Consider the following 24,453-nt stretch of genomic DNA (forward strand, 5'->3'; position numbering starts at 1 on the left):
AGTACGTGGATTTGATTTGTCTTCTGGCAGATGCTCCGCTGCGGCTTCCCGAGTCTCCCAATATGCTCTGCCATGATCCGGTGTGGATGGAGGACGTCTCCTGCTTTGGTCTTACGGCTTGGCCCTTGAGAGGTCTAGACTGAAGAAGAAGGGTTATTCAGATTCAGTCATTGTGTTGCCCCTTTTCTTCTCCCCTAATTTATATATTGTAAACCGCTTAGATTTATATTTTGAAAATTTGCAGAATATCACATAAATTTGAACTTGAAATTGATTATACCTAGCTTGATGCAAGAGAATCAGATTGGCTTTATGCAAGGCCAGCACCCAGAACAAAACCTTAAGAAGATCCGGGCTTTTATGGAATTCCATCTGTGCTGATCAGCTTTGGTCCAGAAAAGGCAAGATACGTAAAATCAAGCTGATGACATGCGCCCTCTTGTTGACAAATAAAAGGATTCAAACCCAATAAGCGACGTAGGATGGCAAGGTCTCAGAACCCAAGGCCCAATCATCTTCTAATTCTAATCCCATGAAAGCAATAGGGCACCCTAGGGGGCACTGCAGTGGACTTCATAAAATGCTCCCAGGTACACATCTCACCATTGCTCCCTTATCTGATGAGCCCCCCAAAACCCACTACCCCCAACTGTACACCAATACCATAGCCCTTACGGGTGAAGAGGGCACCAATATGTGGGTACAGTGGGTTTCTGGTGAGTTTTGGAGGGCTCACAGTTTCCTCCACAAGTGTAACAGGTAGGGGGAGGTAGAAGCCTGGGTCCACCTGTCTGCAGTGTACTGCACCACTACTAGACTACTATTCTAATGGACCTGAGTATAACATCTGAGGCTGGCAAGTAATGTTTTTAATCACATTTTTTGGGGGTGGGAGGGGGTTAGTGACCACTGGGGGAGTAGAGGGAGGTCATCCCTGATTCCCTCCAGTGGTCATTTGGGGCACCTTTTTGTGCCTTATTCGTTATAAAAATAGGTCTAGCTCAAAATGTTTTAGTTTTAGTCCTGGATGGTTTTGTTTTGTTCCATTATGGCTCAAAAATGTCCAAGTGTTAGGAACGCCCAGATCCCACCCTTAACACGCCCCTGACATATCCCCTTATGATTTGAACGCACTTCTGACAGACTTCATAGAAAAACGTCTAGAAATTGGTTTTGAAAATACCAATTTGGACGTTTTTGTGAGAAAACGTTTAAATGCAGATTTATGCCACTTTTTATACATTTTTTGTTTTGAGAATGAGCTAAATTGTGAGTCAGGCTATAAGGAGGTGCTCCTGGAAGGTACCTCCATCATTTGCACTGATGCAGGCTATCTGAAAATGTTCCCCTTTATTAACAGAGAGACTGAGTGATGCCCTTGCCACCTAATACTTGTGTATGGTAAAGTTTTCAGGCAAGGACATACACAGTAGTGATCTACATTCCATGATTTGCACAGTGATTCTAGCATGTTTTCATTCTTCAATCTTTCTGGCACTAGAAGTGTGTTCTCCGAGGACAAGCAGGCTGGATTATACTCACAACTGGGTCGACGTCCGCGTCAGCCCGGAAACCAGTTGTGAGAATAATCAGCCTGCTGTCCTCGGAGAATACCTGCTACAGGTAAGTATCTTTGCTTTATGCAAGTGTAGATGGAGCAGTGTATTCTACCCAGGACAGACATGGAAGAAAACAGTGCTGTGGTCAATGGTTGCTTTTGATGCTCCCTTTTCATTTGGGGCTTATATACTCACAGGCTCTCAGACTGATTCAAAAGGGGGAATGTGGTTCCCTCCCATCTCCAGCTTGTCACTCAGAGTGATTACCTTTCGTGCCCATGCCTTGCAGCAACCCTGGTTTTACCTGACTTTGTTTTACCATTTTTAAAGCTTAATGTATGTGATAGTACAGCTGCTGTAAAAATCATCTCTGTGTGTTTATGAACAGGATTTGCTAAGACATTAGAGGACAGGACACTCTCACACCCAATACTGCATGAGGCTTTACATGACCCAAAGAATGGAGAGTCTGCTTTCAAGCACTTGAAGCAGCAGGTAGGGTGCTGAAATATATTCTGGTCCCTGTTTTCCAAATTCTTTGCGTTCATTATCAGGAGTCCTGGTGAATTACCCACCCTGTGGGTTAACATTTGTCGCAGTTGGTAAGCTTTAATGATGACACCTGTGTGTTGCCAGTCCAAGAGTTCACTGCTCTGTACAAAGCATGTCCTGCATCCCTTATGCTAAGGCTGGTGATTTGTCTCCTAAAGAGAAGACATATTTAAAATAGCTAATCAAAGAGCCAATAACGGTCTGTACTGAGATGCTGTGACTGCAGGCATCCTAGTGCTTACATTTACCAATATACAGTCTTCCACAGGGCAAACATATTTAAGAAAGTACTGTCTCCTGATTTATGTACAGGTGCATGTCAGGACATTCCAGGGGATGGCTAGGAAGTACCATATCTGGCAGAAAACAGGACATGATAAAACAGACCAACCAAAAAAAAAAAGTTATATACTTTAATTAAATGTTCCAAAATGAATAAATCATAAAAGGCCCAAAATTGTGGATTTTTGCCTCTCTGTGTACTTGCTTAGAAAACAGGACCTGTACAGGGCCTGTAAACTTCATTCCTCAGAAGAACATGTAGAAAAAGCATTCCAGAATCTGATGTTGTACAGTCTTTGAGTAATACTTATGATCTGTAAACTGCTTGTCCACCAAAATATTCTGTTATTTTTCAGCATGAAAACTAGAGAAAAGCTAACCTTAAATTATCTTTGCAACCAAAGAGAGAGAGCCTTATTTCAGACAGTTGGCATAGGGCATTTGTTCAGTACAACAACTGAAGTTAATGGTTTTGTGAAGTGTGGTAGTAGTGCAGAAATCTGTGCTGTCCCGTCCCCCCAACCCCCCCCCCCCCCCCCCAATAAAGTAGCTGTGTAGATCTGATAGAAGAGTTCTACTTTCACTATGGCTCACTGTGCTTTCCTTGGTGTGTAGGCTTCTATTTTAGGTAACCTGGATAAATTAGGTTTACTCAAGCCAAGAAGATGTTTTGTTGAATTTGGAGCTGGACGAGGGAAACTCTCTCATTGGATTGCAAAAGCCTTACAGGGTTCTGCAAGTACTCACTTCCTGCTTGTAGAAAGAGCAACAACAAGATTCAAGGTAGGGGACTGTTTGCAAAGAGAAGGAGCACCCTGTGGTTGGGTGTGTATTGTGTTTGGTTTACACTTGAGGTCAAATAAACATTTGTGACAAGTGTTATGGTGTAAAGTAGGAGAACATACAGACAGCTGAATAGAAAGGGAATTTTTGTTTTAAAACTATGCTTTGGAAAAATTGAAATAAATAATTAGCAGAAAAATAAAGGAAACTTAGGAATAAGATCAAAAGAAGACAAGTAAAACCAGGAACAAGGAAGTTCTTCTTCTGAAAACTCTAGCACTTGAGTTCCACAAAAAGACCCTGCTTTTAGCATTGCTAAATTATGTAAATTGAACTGGTTCTTGGTTCAAATATATGCAAATTGTCTCATGAATATTCATTATGGAAATCCTGAAAACTAGGCCTCATTCTTCAGTTAGAGGAGTCATTTTCTACTTCTTGAAAGCTGTCAGCTGATAATGTCTCCTGTTATTTCTCATTCACTATAAGATTCAAACTGGCAAAACTCAGGTGAACAGGTCAGTATTCCAGCGCCAAGCTGTGAACACCTCCAGGATTTGTGTTGTAGCTACATAATTCTCCCCATAGATTGAAATCAAAATAAGGTTAGCTTGTCCTAACGTGGGACTTTCCTGCACACTAAGCACATTTCTAGTGCGGCTGTAAAATAGCCATTGTACTGTTTTATTTCTGGTCACGTGCTAATGTTATCATTAGCCCGCAGCTATTAAATTAATTAATGCAGGAGCGCTTACTAAGGTTTCTTGCATTAAATCCGCATTAACCAGTTAGCATGAAGTAAGATCAGTGGTAAGCATTTTTCATCGCACTAAGCCTACATAAATTAGCAAATAAAATTAAGCACTTACACTCTGAGGTTTCCATTTAAAAAAATTAATCTTAGCCAGGGAAATAGCCATATCTTATTTGTAGGAGTCAGCAATTTTGTTCTTAGGAGGAATATCAAAGAATTAGTTTTCTCTACTTTTCCATTAAAAGATTTAAAATATATTTTTGCTGCACATTGCCTGTCTAATGGTAGGAGAATGTGCACCGACTGCATAATATCCCACTGATGGTTTTGTTTGCACAGGTAGATGGTAAACATACAAACACAGACTCGGTGTTCGAAAGGCTTCAGATTGATATCCAGCACTTATGTTTAAGTAAGTCCATTTGTCATCCGTAGCTGTACTTAAATGCAGGACGCTCAGAACGTGCATATTGAAACTACATGAAGCAGATCTCTTCTCCGTGTTCATGCAGTCCTTAGTTTGGCTGGGCCTATTTGAACTGTATGCTGTCCATGTGTTTACCCTGTGGCTTCCTTTATCAGATTTATTATTTATTGGAAGGCTGATAGTCAGAAAGATTTGTCAGGGTTGCTTTACGAGTTACCTGAACAAATCTTACGTATGGGAGGGGAGAGAGATGCTGGGGGTAACATTAGAATGATTTGGTTAAAATACCTGGCCTAAAATTAGCTGGCTAGTCGGCAGAGACTTAACTTTAGCAAGATATTTAAAAACTTGCCTGGAGAACTTATGTGCCTAACTTTAACTGGATATGCCATGGCTGAATATTGGCCCCCAGACTCATAATTTGCTTTTCCATGAAAGCAATAACACATTATGACCCTCATAGGATACAACTGATTGCATAGTACAAAAATTAATTCTCACAAATAAACAATCTGCAACGAGTGTGTAGTTATAACAAAGAAACTATCAAACACATCACTCCAATATAGTGTCACACTGGGGATTCAGATCTGAAGGATAAAATATATTAAATTTTAAAAAATAGCCTCAGTATAACAGGGAGCCTGACTTTTATGCTCCACTGTAAATATTACCATCACAGGCTTCCACCACCTTCCTAAAAAAAAAACACAGAGAAAAACTCCCAGAATATTTCAAAAATTCTAAAGTGGGAGAAAAGTCTGTTTTAAAAAAAAACAGAAGGGGGGATCACCTGACGCCATGAACAGGAGCGGCTGCTGAAACTCCCGCTCCTGCCGGATTACCCGCTAAACCCTCAAAAACTGGGGAATTAGCTTGCAACGAACCACCAAACCTACACCTCCAGCACAGGAACTTACGGTGAAGAAGTTAAGTTGTCCAAAACACGGCAAATTCTTATGGCGGCAAAGAGTCTTCGAAGAGACAAAGAGAAGACGCGAGGCGGCGAGGAGAAAATGGCGGCTCCGCCGAGCCCGCCCGCGCACACTGTGAGTTCGGTGTGGGTGGCGGAGGTGGTAGCGGAGGTGACGAACGCCATGGAACCGCTGCTGGATAAGCGCCTGGGGCCCATTGATAACAAATTGTCTCTGGTCCAAGAAAATTTGGGACAGTTAAACAAGGAACTGGCAGAATTTCAGCAGAGGCACGGGGCCCTGGAGGATAAGGTGCAGAAAATAGAGGAAGACAACAAGAAACTCAGAGCCCAAGTGGAAGCATACGAAGAGAAGCTGGAGGACCTTGAGAACAGGTCTCGCAGAAACAATCTAAGATTCGTGGGGTTGCCTGAGGCTATAGAAACTACTAATCTAAGAGTTTTCATGGAAACCTGGCTATCGGAACAGCTGCAACTCCCAGAGGAGCTCGGAGCCATTCAGGTGGAAAGAGCGCACCGGATGGGACCTAAGCACTCAGACAATACGAGGCCGAGAGTGGTGATTTGCCGTTTGCTGAATTTCGTACATAAAGAGGCCATAGTGCAGGCTTTAAGGAAGGACCGGGAGCTACGCTATGGAAACAAAAAAGTGCTATGCTTTCAGGATTATTCGGCGGCAGTGGCGATTCAACGAAGGAAGTTTTCTTCGATTTGCACGAAGCTGTTTGAAAAGAAGATCAGATTTGCCTTACAGTATCCGGCGAAGCTGCGTGTAACTTATCAGGCGGAGGTAAAGACTTTCACTGCCGCGGAACAAGCGCAGGCCTTTTTGAGCTCTCTTGAGGAGCGCTGATCGTGAAGATATAAATGACTTATACAGGAGCGAGGAAGGCCCAATAGCCTGCCAGGGCAAGGATTACAAATTGTTTCTGTTAAAAGTTGGATTACTATTGACTGTTTTAGAAGCAGAATAATGCATGTTAACTGTTGGTTCTAATATGCAGATTTAGCAGTTACTTATACATTAAGAGAGAGAGAGCAGTGCACCATTGAATACAGAGGACCCACCATAAGATCGTCTCCGGGAGGAGTTAGTATGGGAAACAAGAGTCATGAGGTGTCCATGACTAGACCTCGCCAAAGAGAGGGGACTGCCAGTTCTGTGGAGGGCAGATGAGATGACTATTGCTCAAGAATATGGGATCAGACAGTCTGAGACTGCTAGTGGAGACGCAGGATTTTCAAGATGCCCGAAGGAAATGATTGCTACACTACAGAACAGCGGAGATCTGCTGAGGACTCAGATGTAGAGGTTTTGTGGTTCATAAGTTGTTAATATATAAGTGATATGAGCACCTTTTTATCTTTATATGTCACTGTTATAACAGCAAAGGAATACTAAGGTTGGGTGGTGGAGGTGGTAATGGCTTACAAGAGGGGGAGGGGGTAAGGGGCGTTATATGTGATGGTCCCGTTTTGGGGCTGGGGAAGTTTAAAAGGGGGGTTGGGATTAATGGGGGGGGAGGGGGGTTGGGGGGTGGTAGGGACCTGGAGGTTTCAATTACTAAGGTTTTGGAAAAGAAGAAGATGGAACATGCTAGAACAGGGAGGGGGGTGGTGGCTGGGACACCCCTCTTCAAGACAAGAGAGGTATGGAGCTCAAGGGCTGGTATCTCATGTGAATTGGGCACCCTGAAAGTTGTGACGTGGAATGTAGGAGGGATCTCGTCTCCCGTTAAACGTACTAAAATACTACAACATTTGCAGAGACACAAAGTAGATATAGCTCTGCTGCAGGAAACCCACTTATCAGCTGTGGAGCATGCTAAATTGCGTACCTGGTGGGTGGGGGAGTGTGTCTCAGCAGAGGCTCAGGGGAAAAAAGGAGGGGTTGCCATTTTGTTCAGGAAGGGGATAATAGACAAATTGGAAGTGCGATTCACTGACCCGGGAGGGAGATTTTTGCTCTGTGAGGCTACTATAAACCGACAAACGGTGCTATTTGGGAATGTATATGCCCCAAACCAATATGACAGGAAGTTTTACAGGCTGCTAGCCTTAAGATTGCTACGACATAACTCACTGCCTATGATACTGGGTGGAGACTTTAACACTGTGATGGATCCTTTGATGGACAGTACAGGGACCCGGAGGCAGAATCTTGGCCAGGAGAATAGGGGGCTGCCTAATCTTTGTCGACAGATGGGGCTAGTGGATGTTTGGCGGACACTTGATCCACAGGGGAGAGACTATACGCATCTATCCCGAGTACATGGAACGCAAGCGCGAATTGATTATTTGCTGATCTCGGAGCAACTTTTTGGCTCCGTGGTGAGTTCGGTTATAGGCGCCACTGTGATCTCGGATCACGCCTGGGTGGAAATGGGCTGGGTACCCCGGGGGGAGCAGAGAGGATATGGTAGATGGGCGTTCCCAGTGGAGCTCTATCGGGATCCAGCTTTTAGGGCGTCCATACTTCAAAGTTGGCGGGATTATAAATTACATAACGAAATACACGCTGATGATCCAGTTCTCTACTGGGAGTCAGCCAAGGCAGTACTCCGTGGAGAAATCATCAGCTACATGGCACATAAACGTAAAGCCCGACTTAAGGAAATACTACGACTTAGTCAGCTAGTGTGCAAGGCTCGGAGATGTTATGGTCGCCAGCCCTCCCTAGAGAATAAACAACATTTATTGTCCCTGCAAACGGCATTAAACGAAGCCCTTCATCAAAAAGCTGTGAAATCACAGAATTATTATAAGTATCAGCTTTATAAGCATGGCAACAAAGGGGGGCGGCTATTAGCACGGTTGATAGCGACTAAGCAAGGGAAAGCTAGGGTTCTCACTATGAAGGGAGGGCAGGATACAAGAGTCTCCACGGATCAGGGAATTAGTGAGATCTTTTATAATTATTACAAAGAGCTATATAGAATCCCACCGGATGAGGGATTGTCGGGAGACATGTATTTAGAGCAGTTACAGCTGCCAAGTCTATCTCCACAAGAGGGGCAGAAGCTTAACAACCCCATCACATCGGAGGAGGTGCTGCTGGCCATTAATCAGAGCCAGTTGTTTAAAGCACCGGGGGTGGACGGTTTCCGGGGGGAATTCTACAAAATAATGGGGGAAGAAATATTAGACCCTTTAACTGCAATGCTCAACACTTTAATAGATCAAGAACAGGTGCCTCCAGATCTAAACACTGCCTGCATTATTGTAATCCCCAAGAAAGGAAGAGACCCGGAATTAGCAACATCATATAGGCCTATTTCACTTCTGAATTTTGAGATCAAACTAATGGCTAAGATCATGGCGAATAGATTAGCGAGAATTCTGCCCGAATTAATACATGATACCCAAGTAGGGTTTGTAAAGGGACGGACAACCGCAAAAAATGTTCGCAGAGTTTTGACCTCCTTAGAAGCTAGCAGTAGAGGGAACAAACATTCATTATTAATAAGCTTTGACGCAGAAAAAGCGTTCGATCGGGTCCATTGGGACTTCTTATACGCGGTCCTTCGAAAGTACGGGTTCTCAGGGAGATTCATGTCCGGGATTAAAGCATTATACTCGACACCAAGGGCCCGCATCTCGGTCAATGGGGTTGAAACATCAGATTTTGCAATAGGCAGGGGGACGCGACAGGGATGCCCTCTATCGCCCTTATTGTTTGTGCTAACGTTAGACCCCTTATTAAGAGACATAATGAGGCAGCCTGCAGTAACAGGAATGAAGATAGGAAAAGAGGAATTTAAGGTGGCGGCTTTTGCCGATGATATTCTGGTACATTTGACGAACCCGCAAGAATCTTTGAGTGCATTATTGGAGATCATTTCCGAATATGGAGACTATGCGGGGCTCCGGTTAAATCTTGATAAGTCAGAGGCTCTGGCCTCGTCAGAGGAGGTTTGGAGATGCTGGAGAGGTGAATTTCCGCTCAGAAAGGCGCAAACCGCTTTTAAATATTTAGGAATTTTGATGCCTATGGATACTTCTCGTTTACATGAGATAAATACTAAGTGGTTGCTGGAGGAGACCAGGAAGGTGCTACAGGGTTGGATGGATCTGCCACTATCACTGCTGGGTAGAATAAATCTCATAAAGATGGTACTATTTCCAAAGTGGCTCTATGTCTTGCAGACAATACCAATTTGGTTATACTGGAGGGATCTTCAGAGGTTTTATGCACTAGCATCGAGCTTCTGTTGGAAAGGTAGGAAACCACGGATACGATTCTCCCACCTTATTGGCAGGTGGAGCAGCGGTGGGATGGGAATGCCCGATTTAGCGTTATATAATCAGGCCTGTCAATTACGCCACCTGGGAGATTGGTTCCTAGGTACACAACGTTATACCCCTACTGCGCTAGAGAAGGCATATTTTGAACCTTACTGGCTTTTTTCATTGCTACATCATAAAGCTGGTAATATACCAGAAAGATTACGCAAAAGTGTGCTGTTGAGACCAATTCGAGAGGTGTGGAGAAGGCTTGTGCGAAGGCTTGGAGGAGACCCAACAGTGACAGACCAGCTGACTATATGTGGGAATAGTGAATTTTACCTGGGATGTCGAGCCGCCACTTTGCTGACTGGGTGAGTCGGGGGGTTACATGTCTGGCACACCTGATGGGCGAAGATGGGCAGCCCCTCTCAACTACAGACTTGTTAAATAAGGTGGGGGATTCCTGGGGCAATAGATTTGCCATAAGACAAGTACAACATTATATGGCTTCATTGCCGGGGGCTTCCTTATCTGGTCAATTGGGGGGCAAGATTCAAGAGTTTTTCAATTCGGTGGGCGAGGGAGAGGTCACTGTCTCCTTGCTTTGTAAGGCATTAACAAGATGGCAACCCCCCAGAGACTATAGTCCAATGAGGCGGGTGTGGGAGAGGGAGCTGGGCATGACACTGGAGTCTTGGAATATATCCAGGGCAGTGGCGCGCATACCCCTGTTGGTAACAGATGCCCGACTGAGAGAATGTGCATACCGATGTATCCATAGGGGGTATGTGTCAGCGACTCAATTAGCACACATGGGTGCGGATCATAGTTCAAATTGTCTCAAGTGTGGAATAAGTCCAGGTACGCTGCTACATATGTTCTGGAGTTGTCCTGCATTGCAAAGATTTTGGTCTCAGGTTCGAGGCTTCTGGGAAGGGCGACTGGGGATCAAGATTGTGGGAAATGTTGAACAATTAATCTTAGATCTTCCAGGGTCCTTTAGAGGTCAGAGTCGCTTTACAGTACTGATGCTTCGCAAGATGTGTTTATTAGCTAGGAAATGCATTTTACAATATTGGACGGTTAAAGACCCTCCCGCATATTGGCACTGGAGAAATCAGTTGCATCAGCTGGTTTCTTGGGAGGCTAGCGAGATTAGATTCTCGCAGAGAAAGAGAGTGGCGTTCCTGGCCCTCTGGGGTCCCTATCTACGCATCCTTAGCCCTAGAGGTCGGAGTCTACTCCTTAATACAGGGTGAGTTTCTACATGTTGATTAGGTTAAGATCCTTCAGGTCTCGGGATGGGGGGGGGGGAGGGATTAAGATGGGGGGAGGGAGAGGTAGGGGGGTTGGGTAGGGGGGGTTTAGAAGGGAGGAAGGGTCTTTGTTATAGGGAAGATTCACTTTGTATTCACTAGCAATTTGAATTTTCATTTTGGTACAATTGATAACTGGTGAAATTCTTGATATATCCTTCATAAAATGTTAGGAATTATAATTTGATGACATCATGTAATTACAAGAACACGCTAGATGTACTTAGTAGATGCACTTTTGTTATTACCAGAAGGTTGTATAATGTGACTATAATGTTTGTCATCAATAAAAACCGTTGAAATATATAAAAAACAGAAGGGAGGGTAACACAATTTAACGCAATACAGATCCAAATACCCACAACACTAAATCTCACTATGAATATAAATCACCCAAATAGACACTAATTAGCAATCCCTCACTAGACTAAAATCCTCATTCAAACAAAGAAGCCTTCCTGCAAGTAAAGAAAACTCAAAATAGAGCAAAAACTCTTATAACATTGCTAGAAATGCTTAAACTTCCATCCTTACTAATGAATGGATTCTAATTCTGACAAAAAGTAAACTTTACTTAGCTCAGAACATCCAAATTGTCCTGACAGAAGTGCAGCCTCATAGGATTTTCACAGTCTGTGGGGTTTCTCCAAAATTAAAGTGTCCAATTTATATTATCCTTCTGGCAAAAAATGTCCAATTTCCTTGTTTCTGTATTGTATTAAATTGTGTTACCCTCCCTTCTGTTTTTTAAACACGGACGTTTCTCCCGTTTCTTTAGAATTTTTGAAATATTCTGGGAGTTTTTCTCTGTGTTTTTTTTCGGAAGGTGGTGGAAGCCTGTGATGGTAATATTTACAGTGGAGCATAAAAGTCAGGCTCCCTGTTATACTGAGGCTATTTTTTAAAATTTAATATATTTTATCCTTCAGATCTGAATCCCCAGTGTGACACTATATTGAAGTGATGCATTTGATAGTTTCTTTGTTATAGTACAAAAATACCATGGTGAGAGTGATGCCAATTGGTTATTACAAACCATGTCAGATATTCTTGGAAGCACTGAAAGAAGTCTGTTGACATGAAAAGTACTGTTCCATGTTGTCCTGGGATACCCACATGAATTATTGTACTGTCTATCAAATAAATCCTATTAGTAATTTTTTGTTAGAAGGATCTGTACCCTAATAAAAGGGTATTGTATCCCAGTACTGAATTAACCAATTCCGGTGATAAATGTTACAACCTCTCTTTCAGATAGAGTTCCCATACTGATGAAGGAAAAGCTGCCAGTGGTAGGAACTGGAAAACATTTATGTGGTGCTGCAACAGGTAGGCGTGAGCTGTGTGTAGGGATACTAATGCAGACTGGTTGCGAGAAACTGGTAATATAAATGCAGTGCTTTTATGACCTCTATTTTCTGTTTGACTCCCTCAATATCCTGGGATGTATCCCATCCGGCCCCATAGCTTTGTCCACCTTTAGAGTCTCCAGCTGTTTATAAACTCTTTCTTCCGTAAACGGCACAGTATCCACTCCATTCCCAAATATTCCTTCAGCAGCCAACTGCGGTCCTTCACCGGGATTTTCCTCCGTGAACACCGAAGAGAAGTAATTGTTTAGCTCATTTGCTTTATCTTCCTCACTTTCCACATAACCATTCTCATTATCGTTCGGTCTTTCAATTCCATTCCTATCTTTTCTCCTTTCTCCAATATATCTGAAAAAGGTCTTGTCACCTCTCTTTACATCTTTAGCCATTTATTCTTGCACATTCGCTAGCCGTATTTCCCTGTTCACTTCTTTGAGTTTAATCTGATAATCTTTTTCGTGATCCTCTCGTTGCGTTCTTTTGTATTTCTTGAACAAAGCCTCTTTTGCTCTTATTTTTTCAGCTACTTGGTTGGAAAACCATATAGGTTTTCTGTTTCTCTTGGTTTTGTTTACTTTTCTCGCGTAAAGAACAGTCGCCATATTTATAGCAGCCTTCAGCTTTGACCACTGATGTTCCACTTCTCCTACGCCTTCCCACTTCAACAGCTCCTTTTTCAGGTATTCCCCCATTTTATCAAAATCAGTTCATCTGAAATCCAGTACTTTTAGTTTTGTGCGTCCATACTGCGCCTTCGCCCTTATATCAAACCATATGGTGTGATGATCACTATTACATAGGTGGGCACCCACCCGGATATTAGAAACACTTCCTCCATTCGTGAGCACTAGATCCAGCATCGACCCTTCCCTCGTGGGTTCCGTCACCATTTGTCTGAGCAAGGCACTTTGACAGGCGTCCACAATCTCCCTACTTCTTTCTGATTCCGCAGAGATTCCGCAGACGGAACGTTCCAATCCACATCAGACAAGTTGAAATCTCCCAACAGTAGCACCTCCCCTTTCATACCAATCTTTTGAATATCCTCTATCAGATCCTTGTCTAGCTTCTCTATTTGTGCCAGAGGTCTGTAGATAACCCCCGTGTGGATACAGGTTCCATCTTCTCTTTCCAGGACAATCCATAAAGCTGCTTCCTTTCCCCAGGTTCCCCACATTTCAGCCGCTCTGATATTGTCTCTCACATACAGCGCCACTCCTCCACCCCTTCAGCCCTCTCTATCCTTTCTAAAAAGATTATAGCCTGGTATAATCACATCCCATTCATGGGAATCATTGAACCACATCTCTGTAATAGCAACAATATCCAAATTTTCTTCAAACATCAGGGCTTGCAAGTCTTGAACCTTTTTACCTAGACTACGAGCATTTGTGCTCATTGCTTTCCATCTGCGTAGAGAGTTTAGGTGGTTTTCTGCCATCAAGTTTATTCTGGGGCTGACTTTCCGAATTCCCTTGTTTCCTTTTGTCACCCCTGCCTTCTAGTTTAAATGTCTAAATGTTTCTTCTCCTTCACACACCCATCTTCCTGTCTCTAACAGAACTGTAGCAGGCTAGGTTTAATGGAAGTGCACATGCCAAACAGCAGAACAGTATTATTTGGGGTAATAAACAAACTAGTAAACGGAGGGGTCCTTTTATTAAGCTGCAGTAAAAAGTGGCCTTACGCAGGATTTTCCCCACACGCTAAGGCCATTTTTACCATAGCAATAATATGGCCAATTTTCCATTTGTTGAATTAATGGTCATGCGCTAATGTTGCCATTAGTACACTGCCATTAAATTACAATATCACAAGAGCATTTACCAACAATTATTTTGTAGACGGTAAGGTCTCATGCGGTAATCCTGCACTACCCAGTTAGAGTGTGCTAATGTGGACACACTGATTAGCACAGGAACGCCCACTGCCCCCTGGCCTGCCCCCTCCAACAAATTTTAAAAATTTATTTATTTATCTTACATTTGTACCCCGCGCTTTCCCACTCATAGCAGGTTCAATGCGGCTTACATATTATATACAGGTACTTATTTGTACCTGGGGGCAATGGAGGGTTTTATTTATTTATTTATTTTTTGTTACATTTGTACCCCCGCGCTTTCCCACTCATGGCAGGCTCAATGCGGCTTACATGGGGCAATGGAGGGTTAAGTGACTTGCCCAGAGTCACAAGGAGCTGTCTGTTCCTGAAGTGGGAATCGAACTCAGTTCCCCAGGACCAAAGTCCACCACCCTAACCACTAGGCCACTCCTTAAGTGACTTGCCCAGACTCACAAGGAGCTGCCTGTGCCTGCAGTGGGAATCTAACCCAGTTCCCCAGGACCAAAGTCCACCACTCTAACCACTAGGCCACTCCTGCACTCCTACTTTCTAGCACACGCTGATTAAGAAATTACCGCAGGACACGATGGTATTATACTCATGTCAAACTGCATGCTATATTTCCCACGGTTTCCAACCTCTGTTGGCGCTATGGAAATGGTGTTGGTACATTTTTACATAGTTGGTGGTCATGTGATCAGATAAAACCCTTTTAGGAGAAGGTTGTTTCCAAGATTGCTACTCATGCTGCCATTTTCCTTGTGACCCGAAATGGTGTCTCTTGGGCTTTGGTAATAGGCGTGGTCTCAATTGGCAACGTCATCTTAAGAGAATGTGTTTAATGGCTGCTAAAAGCATTATTGCAGCACACTGGAAACAATCATTGGGACCTACTGAGTTTGATTGGACTTTAAACTTTCCTTTATTGGAGAAATGGAACAACTTACAGGTAAGAGATTGAGTCATTATGACCCCATTTCAGATCTATGGGCTCGCTTTGAACATTTAATTCAGAATTCTTAAAGGTCCTGTGGGATTGGAAGTGGGGAGGGGGGATTCCAGTTTTGGGGATGGGATATTTAGTACTTATGGTTGTACAATTGTTATGGTTCTGTGTACACTCTTTTTTGTGAGTTTGAAGGGTATTCTTTTGTAATTTATATTGGAAATAGCACAAAAACACATTTTTTTCAATAAAAATTTAATGTAAAAAAAAAAATTACTGTAGGATGCCTAAGCACATCCCATAGTAAGCCATTTTAAGCTGCGGTAAGCGCACGCTAGCACTTACCACAGCTTAGAAAAAGGGCCCCGAGATTGCAAAGGGTGATGCACTAGAAAGAAAATAGGGCTTGTAGATCTAAAGTTTGAAATCCGCCACTTTATATCCTACTAGCCATGGGACAAATTATCTGAGGTTTGTACTATGCCCACCTGATTTATGTCAGCTTTTCTGCCCATCCTAGTAGTCCTTCATGCAAAAGTCTAAAATACTAGAAGTAAAAAAATCAAAAATAAAATCCATAATATTTCAGTAGGAAAACAAGTAGGATTGTTACCCTTTAAGACAAATTTATAAGGAACTGATGAAGCAGAATGCCGATGCTTAAAAGAGCAGAGATTATAAGAAGGTGCCTATCATTTGGTTGTCCTTGGATCCTGTTTTGGAGGTCTTGAAGCTGAGATATTCTCTTGCATAACTAGTCAGGTATATAGAGACCGTGAAGGGGTCCTTTTACAAAGGCGCACTAGCATTTTTAGCACGTTAAAAATAAGCACACGCTAAACGCTAGAGATGCCCATATATTCCTGTGGGCGTCTAACATTTAGCGTGTGCTAATCATGCTAGCGTGCCTTTGTAAAAGACACCCTGATTTTGTTTTTTTTTCTTACCTATAGTTTTTCTTAGCATTTGCTGAGAGAAAGTTTTTTGAGAGAGTATAGTTTGAAACTTGCTCTGCTATTTTCTGATAGTGAATAGCATTGTTCATATTTACCATTTGACTTGAAATGTGCATTTTTGTTTAGAATAGCCCTGTCAATGGAAAACCTATGAGTGTCAGCGTTTAACAGTTTTTATTGATGACAAAGCGTAAACTCTTAAACAAGAGAAAAATGTAAAGTGTCAAAGATCCAAGTAGACATCAGCACAACAGAAGGCATACACCGTCATCAAACTTTTAACAACGTTAATCCCAAATCCGAACTCTACCCTTTTCCCAAGCACCCAATTCTCCCACCCTCCTCCCCGCCACCCTCACCCCAAAACCCAGGGCTCCTGCTATATAAGCTGCCATTCCTATTCCCAGTGAGTGAGGAAGGAGAAAGTCTGTTTCTCCCTCTCTATTCATTTTAACAGTGCTCGTCATTTAGGAAACTTGGCCACATCTCTTTTCATAGCCCAGTACACACATACTGAAGTGTCCGGGGCTCCTTCCATCCCAGAGACTTTATGTTTCAACGTTTTTATTGAAAACCAATACATAAATAAAACTCTTACAGATGAATCTACACCAAACAAAGGCATTTATTGTCTATGTTCATTATCATAGGCTAACATGTCCCCCCCCCTTTTTCCCCCGCCCCACCCTCCCCCCTCTTTCCCATGATGTTCTCAAACCTCTAGTGAAGATCCCTTAACATGGCTGTACTTCTCACCCACATCTTCGCCACATCCCAAAGACTTTAATTACTGCCTCCACGGTATACCAGGAGCCAGATCCTGGAGCAGAATCTGCTCCTCGTGCCTGGTAACCCACAATGCTACCTCTGCCCAAATATTTTTATAGTTATTGCAGGCTTAGAAGTCCTGCAGTGGGCATCACGAAACCCATTTCCCGCTATCCTAGTATTAGAATAAAATGTGAGTATTGTGTTAAACATGTATAATGCAGAGGGAAGAGACTGATTTGATAACCGTTTTGAAAATGAAAGTCTGTAAAGATAACTGTGATGTTCATTTCCATTAACACTTAACAGAAAGCTACCTGAGCAGTGCTTTTTCTAAGCATTTATTTCCTTCTTGTACACTGGGCACGCTATAATAACCTACTGCTACTTTTCTTCCACAATTGTTTGTGTACAGACCTTGCGCTTAGGTGTTTGGTTGAGACTTATGGATCCCAAGACGAAGAGCCATTACCAAAGCGGCTAAAGATGGAAGAAGTGGAAACAACTGAGAATGATGATGAGGACAAGGGAAAGACTATGCTGGAGGGCTGGCTCCCTGTCGCTGGCATTGTTATTGCGTTGTGTTGCCATCATAAGTGTGACTGGAAGCATTACGTAGGGCAGGAATTTTTTCGCACGCTTGGGCTTGGGGCAGAAGAATTCAATCTCTATCAGCGAATGTCAAGCTGGGCCACCTGTGGGATGAAAAAAACAGGAACCAAAGCACCCAGCGTCTGGAGTTCAGAACTCAGCTACGAGGCTGCTGAACATCATATCGAATATGAGAGTATGGAGGGCCTGTCTGATCAGCTACAAGGGTAGGTGTTAATTATTATTATTATTATTATTAAGGCTCACCTGCTCCCAGGAAGACCAAAGCTAGCAAACTGTTGTTTATATTGGAAAAGTGAAGATGCAGCATATATGATATGTATCCTTAGGTTTTAAACTGCAACATATCTGCATTAAACTTATGCAAACATAGGGGTGAAAGAGGACCAATCTGGTGGCTTAGTGGCAGTATTTTGGGTTGGATTCCTGATGGTTCTCCTTTTCCTGGGTCTGCTGGGGCAGGTGGGGGGAGGGGAGATGCTGTGAAGGCAATATTTATAGCCCTGGGTGGTGGGTAGAAGAGAGAAAGTCATTGTACAACAGTGGCAGCTGGTGACTGGAATTAGGGCCCATATAATCGCAGAGTTACAGAAGGAATTCTGGTGCATGGGCCCTGGCTGAGAATTGTCACAATGGCTGGAGGGGATATAAAATAGAGGAGAAAAAAAAGAATGATAGCAAATATTTGTCTACTTTATTATCACTTAGCACAGGTGGTACATTGCTTTTGTGCTCCTTTCAACAACTGTGGTCTGTTAAAAAAAAAAATTCCCACAAAATAAGACAGTTGCAGGGCACAAATTTCTTTAGATGTTTTTGTTTTAAATTCAGTGCATAATGTGCCAGTATTGATATCTCAGGTTACTTTATTACTGAAGGGAAGCATTGGCAAATAAGGGGAACATCATGGCTACAGTTTAATATTCTTGTTTGTTGTGTTTGGTTTTAACCAGGAAACTTCCAGCACAAGAGCGAGAAATGCTAGGTCGTCTCTGTAAGTTGCTGATTGATCATGGGCGGCTCTGGTACCTGAGACAGAAGGGGTACAATGCTGCGTTGTACTATTACACTGATACCCAGGTGTCCTTAGAAAATGTACTACTGACTGCCGTCCCATCTCAGGCCTCCTTACCTCAGCCCTAAGACTCTTGTAGTGGACAAAATGCTAGCTCTGTGCATCCTTTAAACCTGGCTGACAGATATGTGTTCAAGGCTGGGTCAGACCAAAGGTCCCTTGCTCGAGATCAGCATCCCGTCTACAACAGTGTCCAGTTCAGGTCACAAGCACCTCACAAAATCCTACAGAGTAGATCCTGTTTTTGTTGCTCACTCTCAGAGATAAGTGGTGACCTTCTGACGTCTGGTCCATGGATTTGTCAAAACCGTATTTAAATCCACCTGTGCCGACTGCCTTGACCTTGTCCTCAACAGCACATGCCACGGCTTAATGCAGAATTAAGTGAAAAAATGCTTTCTCTACGTATTTACTTTTCTGAATCTCTGTTCTCCTGGGACTACAAAAGGTATTAAATTCTACAGTCTCTGGCGTTATAAAGAGAGTCCGGTGTTTAGTATGGACCTTATTAATTGTTTCCTTTTTTTTTTTGGTCATAAATGTTTTGTTCTGTAACATCTTGTCATTAGCAGGGGTTAAGATATCATCTCCAAACTGCTAATGTATTTTAATTTAGCTCGTTAGCCTCTAAAGAAGCTGTGTATTCCTCATTGTTGATCGTGACGATTACATCAGCTGTAGCAGCATCTGTACTTCCTAAAAGAGAGACAACATCATGTTCATGTTAACTATTCATTCTGTACTTTTTTTTGAACATCATTTGTTTTGTTTATTTTTATATTGGACTTTTATTTATAAAGAAATACTATGCAAGCTGCATCCGGATTAAGAAAAGGTTCTATTAGGAGGTTTATTTGCATTTCTTTCCAGCTAATGTAGATTCCTTCTTTTAAGATCTGTATTTTTGGGTGAATCTGAGTTCACTATTCAAATTTGCTTAATATATAGAGGAATAAATCCCAAGAAGCCAGTATTTCTTACTTGTAGGATTACAGAACATTAAAGACCTTACAGAGACCTGCATCATCATACAGGTTGCATTACATATGTGTGTATATATTTATAATATTAGTGTAGATTTGGCAAAAAAAATTCTTTTCTAGGCCTCTGTGACTAGAAGTATCTCAATTGCTTGGCAGAATATTTTATCGATTGGTGAAAATGGTTAAAGTTCAAAAGCCAAAGTGCCTCTTCAATTGTGTATAATGTTTGTACAGTCTATTATGTCTCCATGATAGCATTATCGGGCTCAGGGTCCGTGAACCACAACTGGTATAGTATGAAATACATTCTGCCAAAGTGTCACTGGCCACAACTGACATTCATAAAAACATAAGAATAGCCGTACTGGGTCAGACCAATGATCCATCTAGCCCAGTAGCCTGCTTACAATAGTGGCCATTCCAGGTCACAAGTACCTGGCAGAAACCTAATTAATATAAACAGAAAAAAAAGTGGAAGAAAACACCAAGATAATACAATAGATCTTGCTCCACAAAAATTGTTGTATACCCAAGGGAACAAAGAACACTGTGACATATCACTAAAAAAGAGGAAAAAGGACCTAGAGGCATCAGATGTCCATCAGTGGCAAGGCTATTAGGTCTCCTATAGCACAAAGCTATTCCAAACCCCTGAGCCTACTACATGTATTCAATCATTTGCCTCCAAAGACAGGATGCTGGTCTTTATGGATGTTCGGCCCAGTATGCAATACTTAAGTACTTCTAAAATTGTTTATTGTCTTAAAAATATTGAACAATGAACAGAAAAACTGCAATCAGCAAATAATAACAGGTAACTGAAGTATGGATCAATTATAAAACTAAACATTTGTTTACTTTCTAAAAAGTACCTGGAGAGATCAGAAAATATGCTGCTTACAGATTATTAAATATAACTGATCACAGTTGCTTCAGCAAAGAGACCTTTCTTTCTCTTCCCCCTGGCTGAAATCGGGGGCAAAAGCCAGTACACTCCAAATGAAATTGAGCTCCTGGGCCAATCAGAGCCCGGCACAACAAGTTTGAAAGTATACTGTAGACTGCCTTTCCAAAAGGCTTAAACAAAGAAAACAGCCTTGGTTCTGCAGCAGCTTCAAAACATAAACATGCACCACCTGCTGGCCAAACTAGAGAAATACACTTCAGGAAATAAGACAGTTTTACAGGCTTAAAACATACTGTTCTGTCACAGACACTGACTATGGGAGGGGGAAAAAGGGGGATATGCTGACCATGGCAGGAGTGAGAAGAGAGAGAAGGCTGCTGCATTGTTGGGGAAGGAGAAGGGAGAGGGGACATGGAGATGTGAAGAAAGAGAGAGAGAGAAAGATACCAGTTTGGGGTGTGTGTGTGGGGGGGGGGGGGGTGGAATATTGGGGAAGAGATGCTGGACCCGATCATTTATAACACATTTTCATATTAATTTTCAAAAATAATGAATGGCAGGAGATGGGTAGGGCTTCACCATGGGGGGGGGGGGGGGGGGCACAGCCAATAGGGTTTGATCACCAAGGGGGGGGGGAGGTGCAGGACAATGAATGTTCACCTAGTCTGTCAGATACCCTCGGGGCAGCCCTGGTCAGGCCTAGTTTTTGAATTTATATCCCAGTGCACAGTGGCAGTTGTAGTCTATGCTTCTACATCAGCACTGTAAGTACCAGGATTAATGAGGATAGAGCTTTCACAAATCTACAACTGGCCTAAAATCTTCTTGAACTAAGCCACTTGGCATCCATAATACTTATCATGGACTATCTGATGTAAGCCAAATAAAGCAAAGAAGAAACTGGCAGTAAATCCATATCATCTCTCCCCATGCTGGATTATAGACAGCATGACTTATCTAGCCTTGCATACCCAGATCGAGCTAATGATGTACAATATTATTGCTTGTAGCTGATTTCACTCAGTTTGTTTAAAACCAGACCTTGCAGTGGACTACGTTGTCGGGGTAGTTTTGTGAAAGTGGTATTGAGATGATGTGGACTCTGGTCCTCGAAAGCTCATCCTCAAATAAACTGATTAATCTCTAAAATGTCAATTTTAGTATACATATTAAGAAAAAGTCTTTAGCTGTGTATTTGAAATATTCAGAGTAATGAAGCTGTTACCTTCTGTTAAGTTCTCTTCTGTAAATACTGGAATCATTTTTGTTTTCTGACATGGGAAACCAAGTGGTAAACAGCTACATGACTATGAAATCTGGATCAAGAAATGTACTTACGTTGCTCCATGGACTGTTGGATGTAGGCGTGCATGAACTCTATTCCGAACAGCTCCCGCTCCTCCTCCTCTTCGGGACTCTCACACGGAGGCAGTGACACTTGCAGTTCTAGTGGGTTATCCCTGAAGTTCACAAATCTGGAGAGCCAGCAGCAGAATACAGAACAAAGCTCTGTTAAATGTGTTTTCCCTTTTTACATTATTTACCTATTTCATATTCTGTCAGTGATACAAACCCTCTCCGGCTGTTTCCTACAGATATTTTCTCTGCTGTATGTTTTGCCATTAAAGAATATTAATTTTCTAATAGTTTATATAGTAGAGTTGCCAAAAGCTTTGGTCAACTCAACCAACAAAGAGGTCCTTTTACTAAGGTGCGCTGAAAAATGACCTGCACTGTTGTAGGCACATGTATTGGACGTGCGCAGGCCCATTTTTTAGTGTGCCTGCAAAAAAGGCCTTTTTTGGGGGGCCGCAAATGGACATGCGTCAAAATTTAAATTGGTGCATGTCCTTTTTGAGCCTGAGACCTTACCACCACTCATTGACTTAGCGGTAAGGTCTCACACGTTAATGGGGCGGTAATCATCAGAGCCACATACACTGCCGATTACCGCCCAGTTAGCGCCACGCAGTAGAAAATAACAAATATTTTCTGCCGTGTGTATCGGACGTGTGTAAAAAAATGGAATTACCACCTGGGGCTCGCAGTAGCCAGGCAGTAGTTCCAAATTGATGTGCCTAGGTGCCTACGCAACTTAGTAAAAGGGCCCCAAAGATATTGTTCCCTATTTTTTCCTCAGGTATTTTTTTAAATTTGTATGAAGAAATTTGTTTGAAAGTTTTCTAAGCACCCACCATAATGGAGCTAAATTGGGTTCTGTTGTTTTATTTGCCTGCTATCTGATGCCTACTTAGAGGAGCACAACACTAATAGAATAAGAAGATTGTATGCACACTTAGGGCAGGGGTCTTTGCTCTCAGCCTTTGAGAGCCACCAACAGGTCAGGTTTCAGGATATCCCTAATGAATATACAAGGTGAGATTTGCATGCAGATACTTCTCATGCATATTATGAAGCTCAGGCTTGGCTGAGCTGTTCAGTCCCAAGAAATGTAACAGTCATAGCCAAAGGGTAATGCTCAGGAAAGCTAGCCAGGAATTTCATTTCCCTCCATTCCTTGAGGGAGGATGTATTCCAATAGGGAATTCGAAGGCAGACTACATCTCTCAGTACCCCTTAGACCAGAGGTGGGCAAACTTTATATACAGAAGGCCGCATTAATGTCAGTACTATCCCCAGCAGGTCACAACATTACATAATGTCAGAACCAGAAATGCACAGTGCTTCATAGACCACCTGTGATAAATAAGTAAACATTTAACTAAAAATGATGGAAACAAACAGCTGGAGTAGCTACTCTGAAAATATATGTGAAACACAGTATTTAAAATCACCCAAACTCTGGTTAATGACAATTTCTATGTATAATTCAGTGGTGGGTTGCAGGTTGCCCACCCCTGCCTTAGACTGTGGCATAGGGAGAATTAATAAAACTACATTTCCATACATCCCTAGAGGCAGGAGAAGTTGCTAGAGGGAATTCAGGGATAGACGGGCCCTGTTGGAGGAAATCCTGAGATGGCGGGGCTTCCAACCAAGTGGAAGTTGCAGGATGGACAGCGTCAGGAGGAATTTGTAGTATCGCATCATACCTTATGCTATGAGTTTATCTTATTGGGCAGACTGGATGGACCATACAGGTCTTTATCTGCCGTCATCCACTCTGTTAGGAATGAAGTTCAAGTTGTGAGTCCATGGAAATGGAGGGACTTGGAAGAACTGGCCTACTAAATTTACAGGAGGAGGAAGGCATAGAAGTAGGACATGCACATGATAAAGATAATCTGGAATAAGATTTGTTTTGTGGATTTTCAGAAGGCGTTTGACAAAGTACCTCATAAAAGACTCCAGAGGAAATTGGAGAGTCATGGGATAGGAGGTAATGTTCTATTGTGGATTAAAAACTGGTTAAAAGATAGAAAACAGAGAGTAGGGTTAAATGGTCAGTATTCTCAATGGGGAAGGGTAGTTAGTGGGGTTCCTCAGGGGTCTGTGCTGGGACTGCTGCTTTTTAACATATTTATAAATGACCTAGAGATGGGAGTAACTAGTGAGGTAATTAAATTTGCTGATGACACAAAGTTACTCAAAGTCGTTAAATCGCGGGAGGATTGTGAAAAATTACATGAGGACCTTACGAGACTGGGCGACTGGGCATCTAAATGGCAGATGACATTTAATGTGAGCAAGTGCAAAGTGATGCATGTGGGAAAGAGGAACCCGAATTATAGCTACTTCATGCAAGATTCCACGTTAGGAGTCACAGACCAAGAAAAGGTGTCGTCGTTAATGATATGTTGAAACCTTCTGCTCAGTGTGCTGCTGCGGCTAAGAAACCAAATAGAATGTCAAGTATTATTAGGAAAGGAATGGAAAACAAAAATGAGGATGTTATAATGCCTTTGTATCACTCCATGGTGCGACTGCACCTCGAATATTATGTTCAATTCTGGTCACCGCATCTCAAAAAAAGATATAGTGGAATTAGAAAAGGGTCAGAGAAGGGCGACAAAAATGATAAAGGGATGAGACGACTTCCCTATGAGGAAAGTCTAAAGCGGCTAGGGCTCTTCAGTTTGGAGAAAAGGCGGCTGAAGGGAGATATGATAGAGGTCTATAAAGTAATGAGTGAAGTTGAATGGGTAGATGTGAAGCGTCTGTGTTTACTTTTTCCAAAAATAGTAGGACTAGGGGGCAT

At 42.4% G+C, this 24,453-nt stretch overlaps 2 protein-coding genes across 2 annotated transcripts in view; one reads left to right on the plus strand and one right to left on the minus strand.

Moving 5' to 3' along the window:
* Positions 1–18,487, plus strand: part of TRMT13 (tRNA methyltransferase 13 homolog) — a 36,764-nt gene extending 18,277 nt beyond the window's left edge. Inside the window, exons 6-11 of the mRNA XM_030207598.1 lie at positions 1,948–2,054; positions 3,009–3,176; positions 4,270–4,342; positions 12,089–12,163; positions 17,133–17,535; positions 18,283–18,487. Coding sequence (XP_030063458.1) covers positions 1,948–2,054; positions 3,009–3,176; positions 4,270–4,342; positions 12,089–12,163; positions 17,133–17,535; positions 18,283–18,472 — 1,016 coding nt within the window. The 3' untranslated portion in view covers positions 18,473–18,487. The remainder of the gene's footprint in view (positions 1–1,947; positions 2,055–3,008; positions 3,177–4,269; positions 4,343–12,088; positions 12,164–17,132; positions 17,536–18,282) is intronic.
* A 503-nt stretch (positions 18,488–18,990) lies between these two features.
* Positions 18,991–24,453, minus strand: part of LRRC39 (leucine rich repeat containing 39) — a 53,089-nt gene continuing 47,626 nt past the window's right edge. The window contains exons 8-9 of the mRNA XM_030207599.1: positions 21,633–21,769; positions 18,991–19,100 (exon numbers count right to left, since the gene is read on the minus strand). Of these exons, the coding sequence (XP_030063459.1) occupies positions 19,012–19,100; positions 21,633–21,769 (226 nt within the window). The 3' untranslated portion in view covers positions 18,991–19,011. The remainder of the gene's footprint in view (positions 19,101–21,632; positions 21,770–24,453) is intronic.

Source organism: Microcaecilia unicolor, chromosome 6, assembly GCF_901765095.1.
Source record: "Microcaecilia unicolor chromosome 6, aMicUni1.1, whole genome shotgun sequence".
NCBI classification, from domain to species: Eukaryota; Metazoa; Chordata; class Amphibia; order Gymnophiona; family Siphonopidae; genus Microcaecilia; species Microcaecilia unicolor.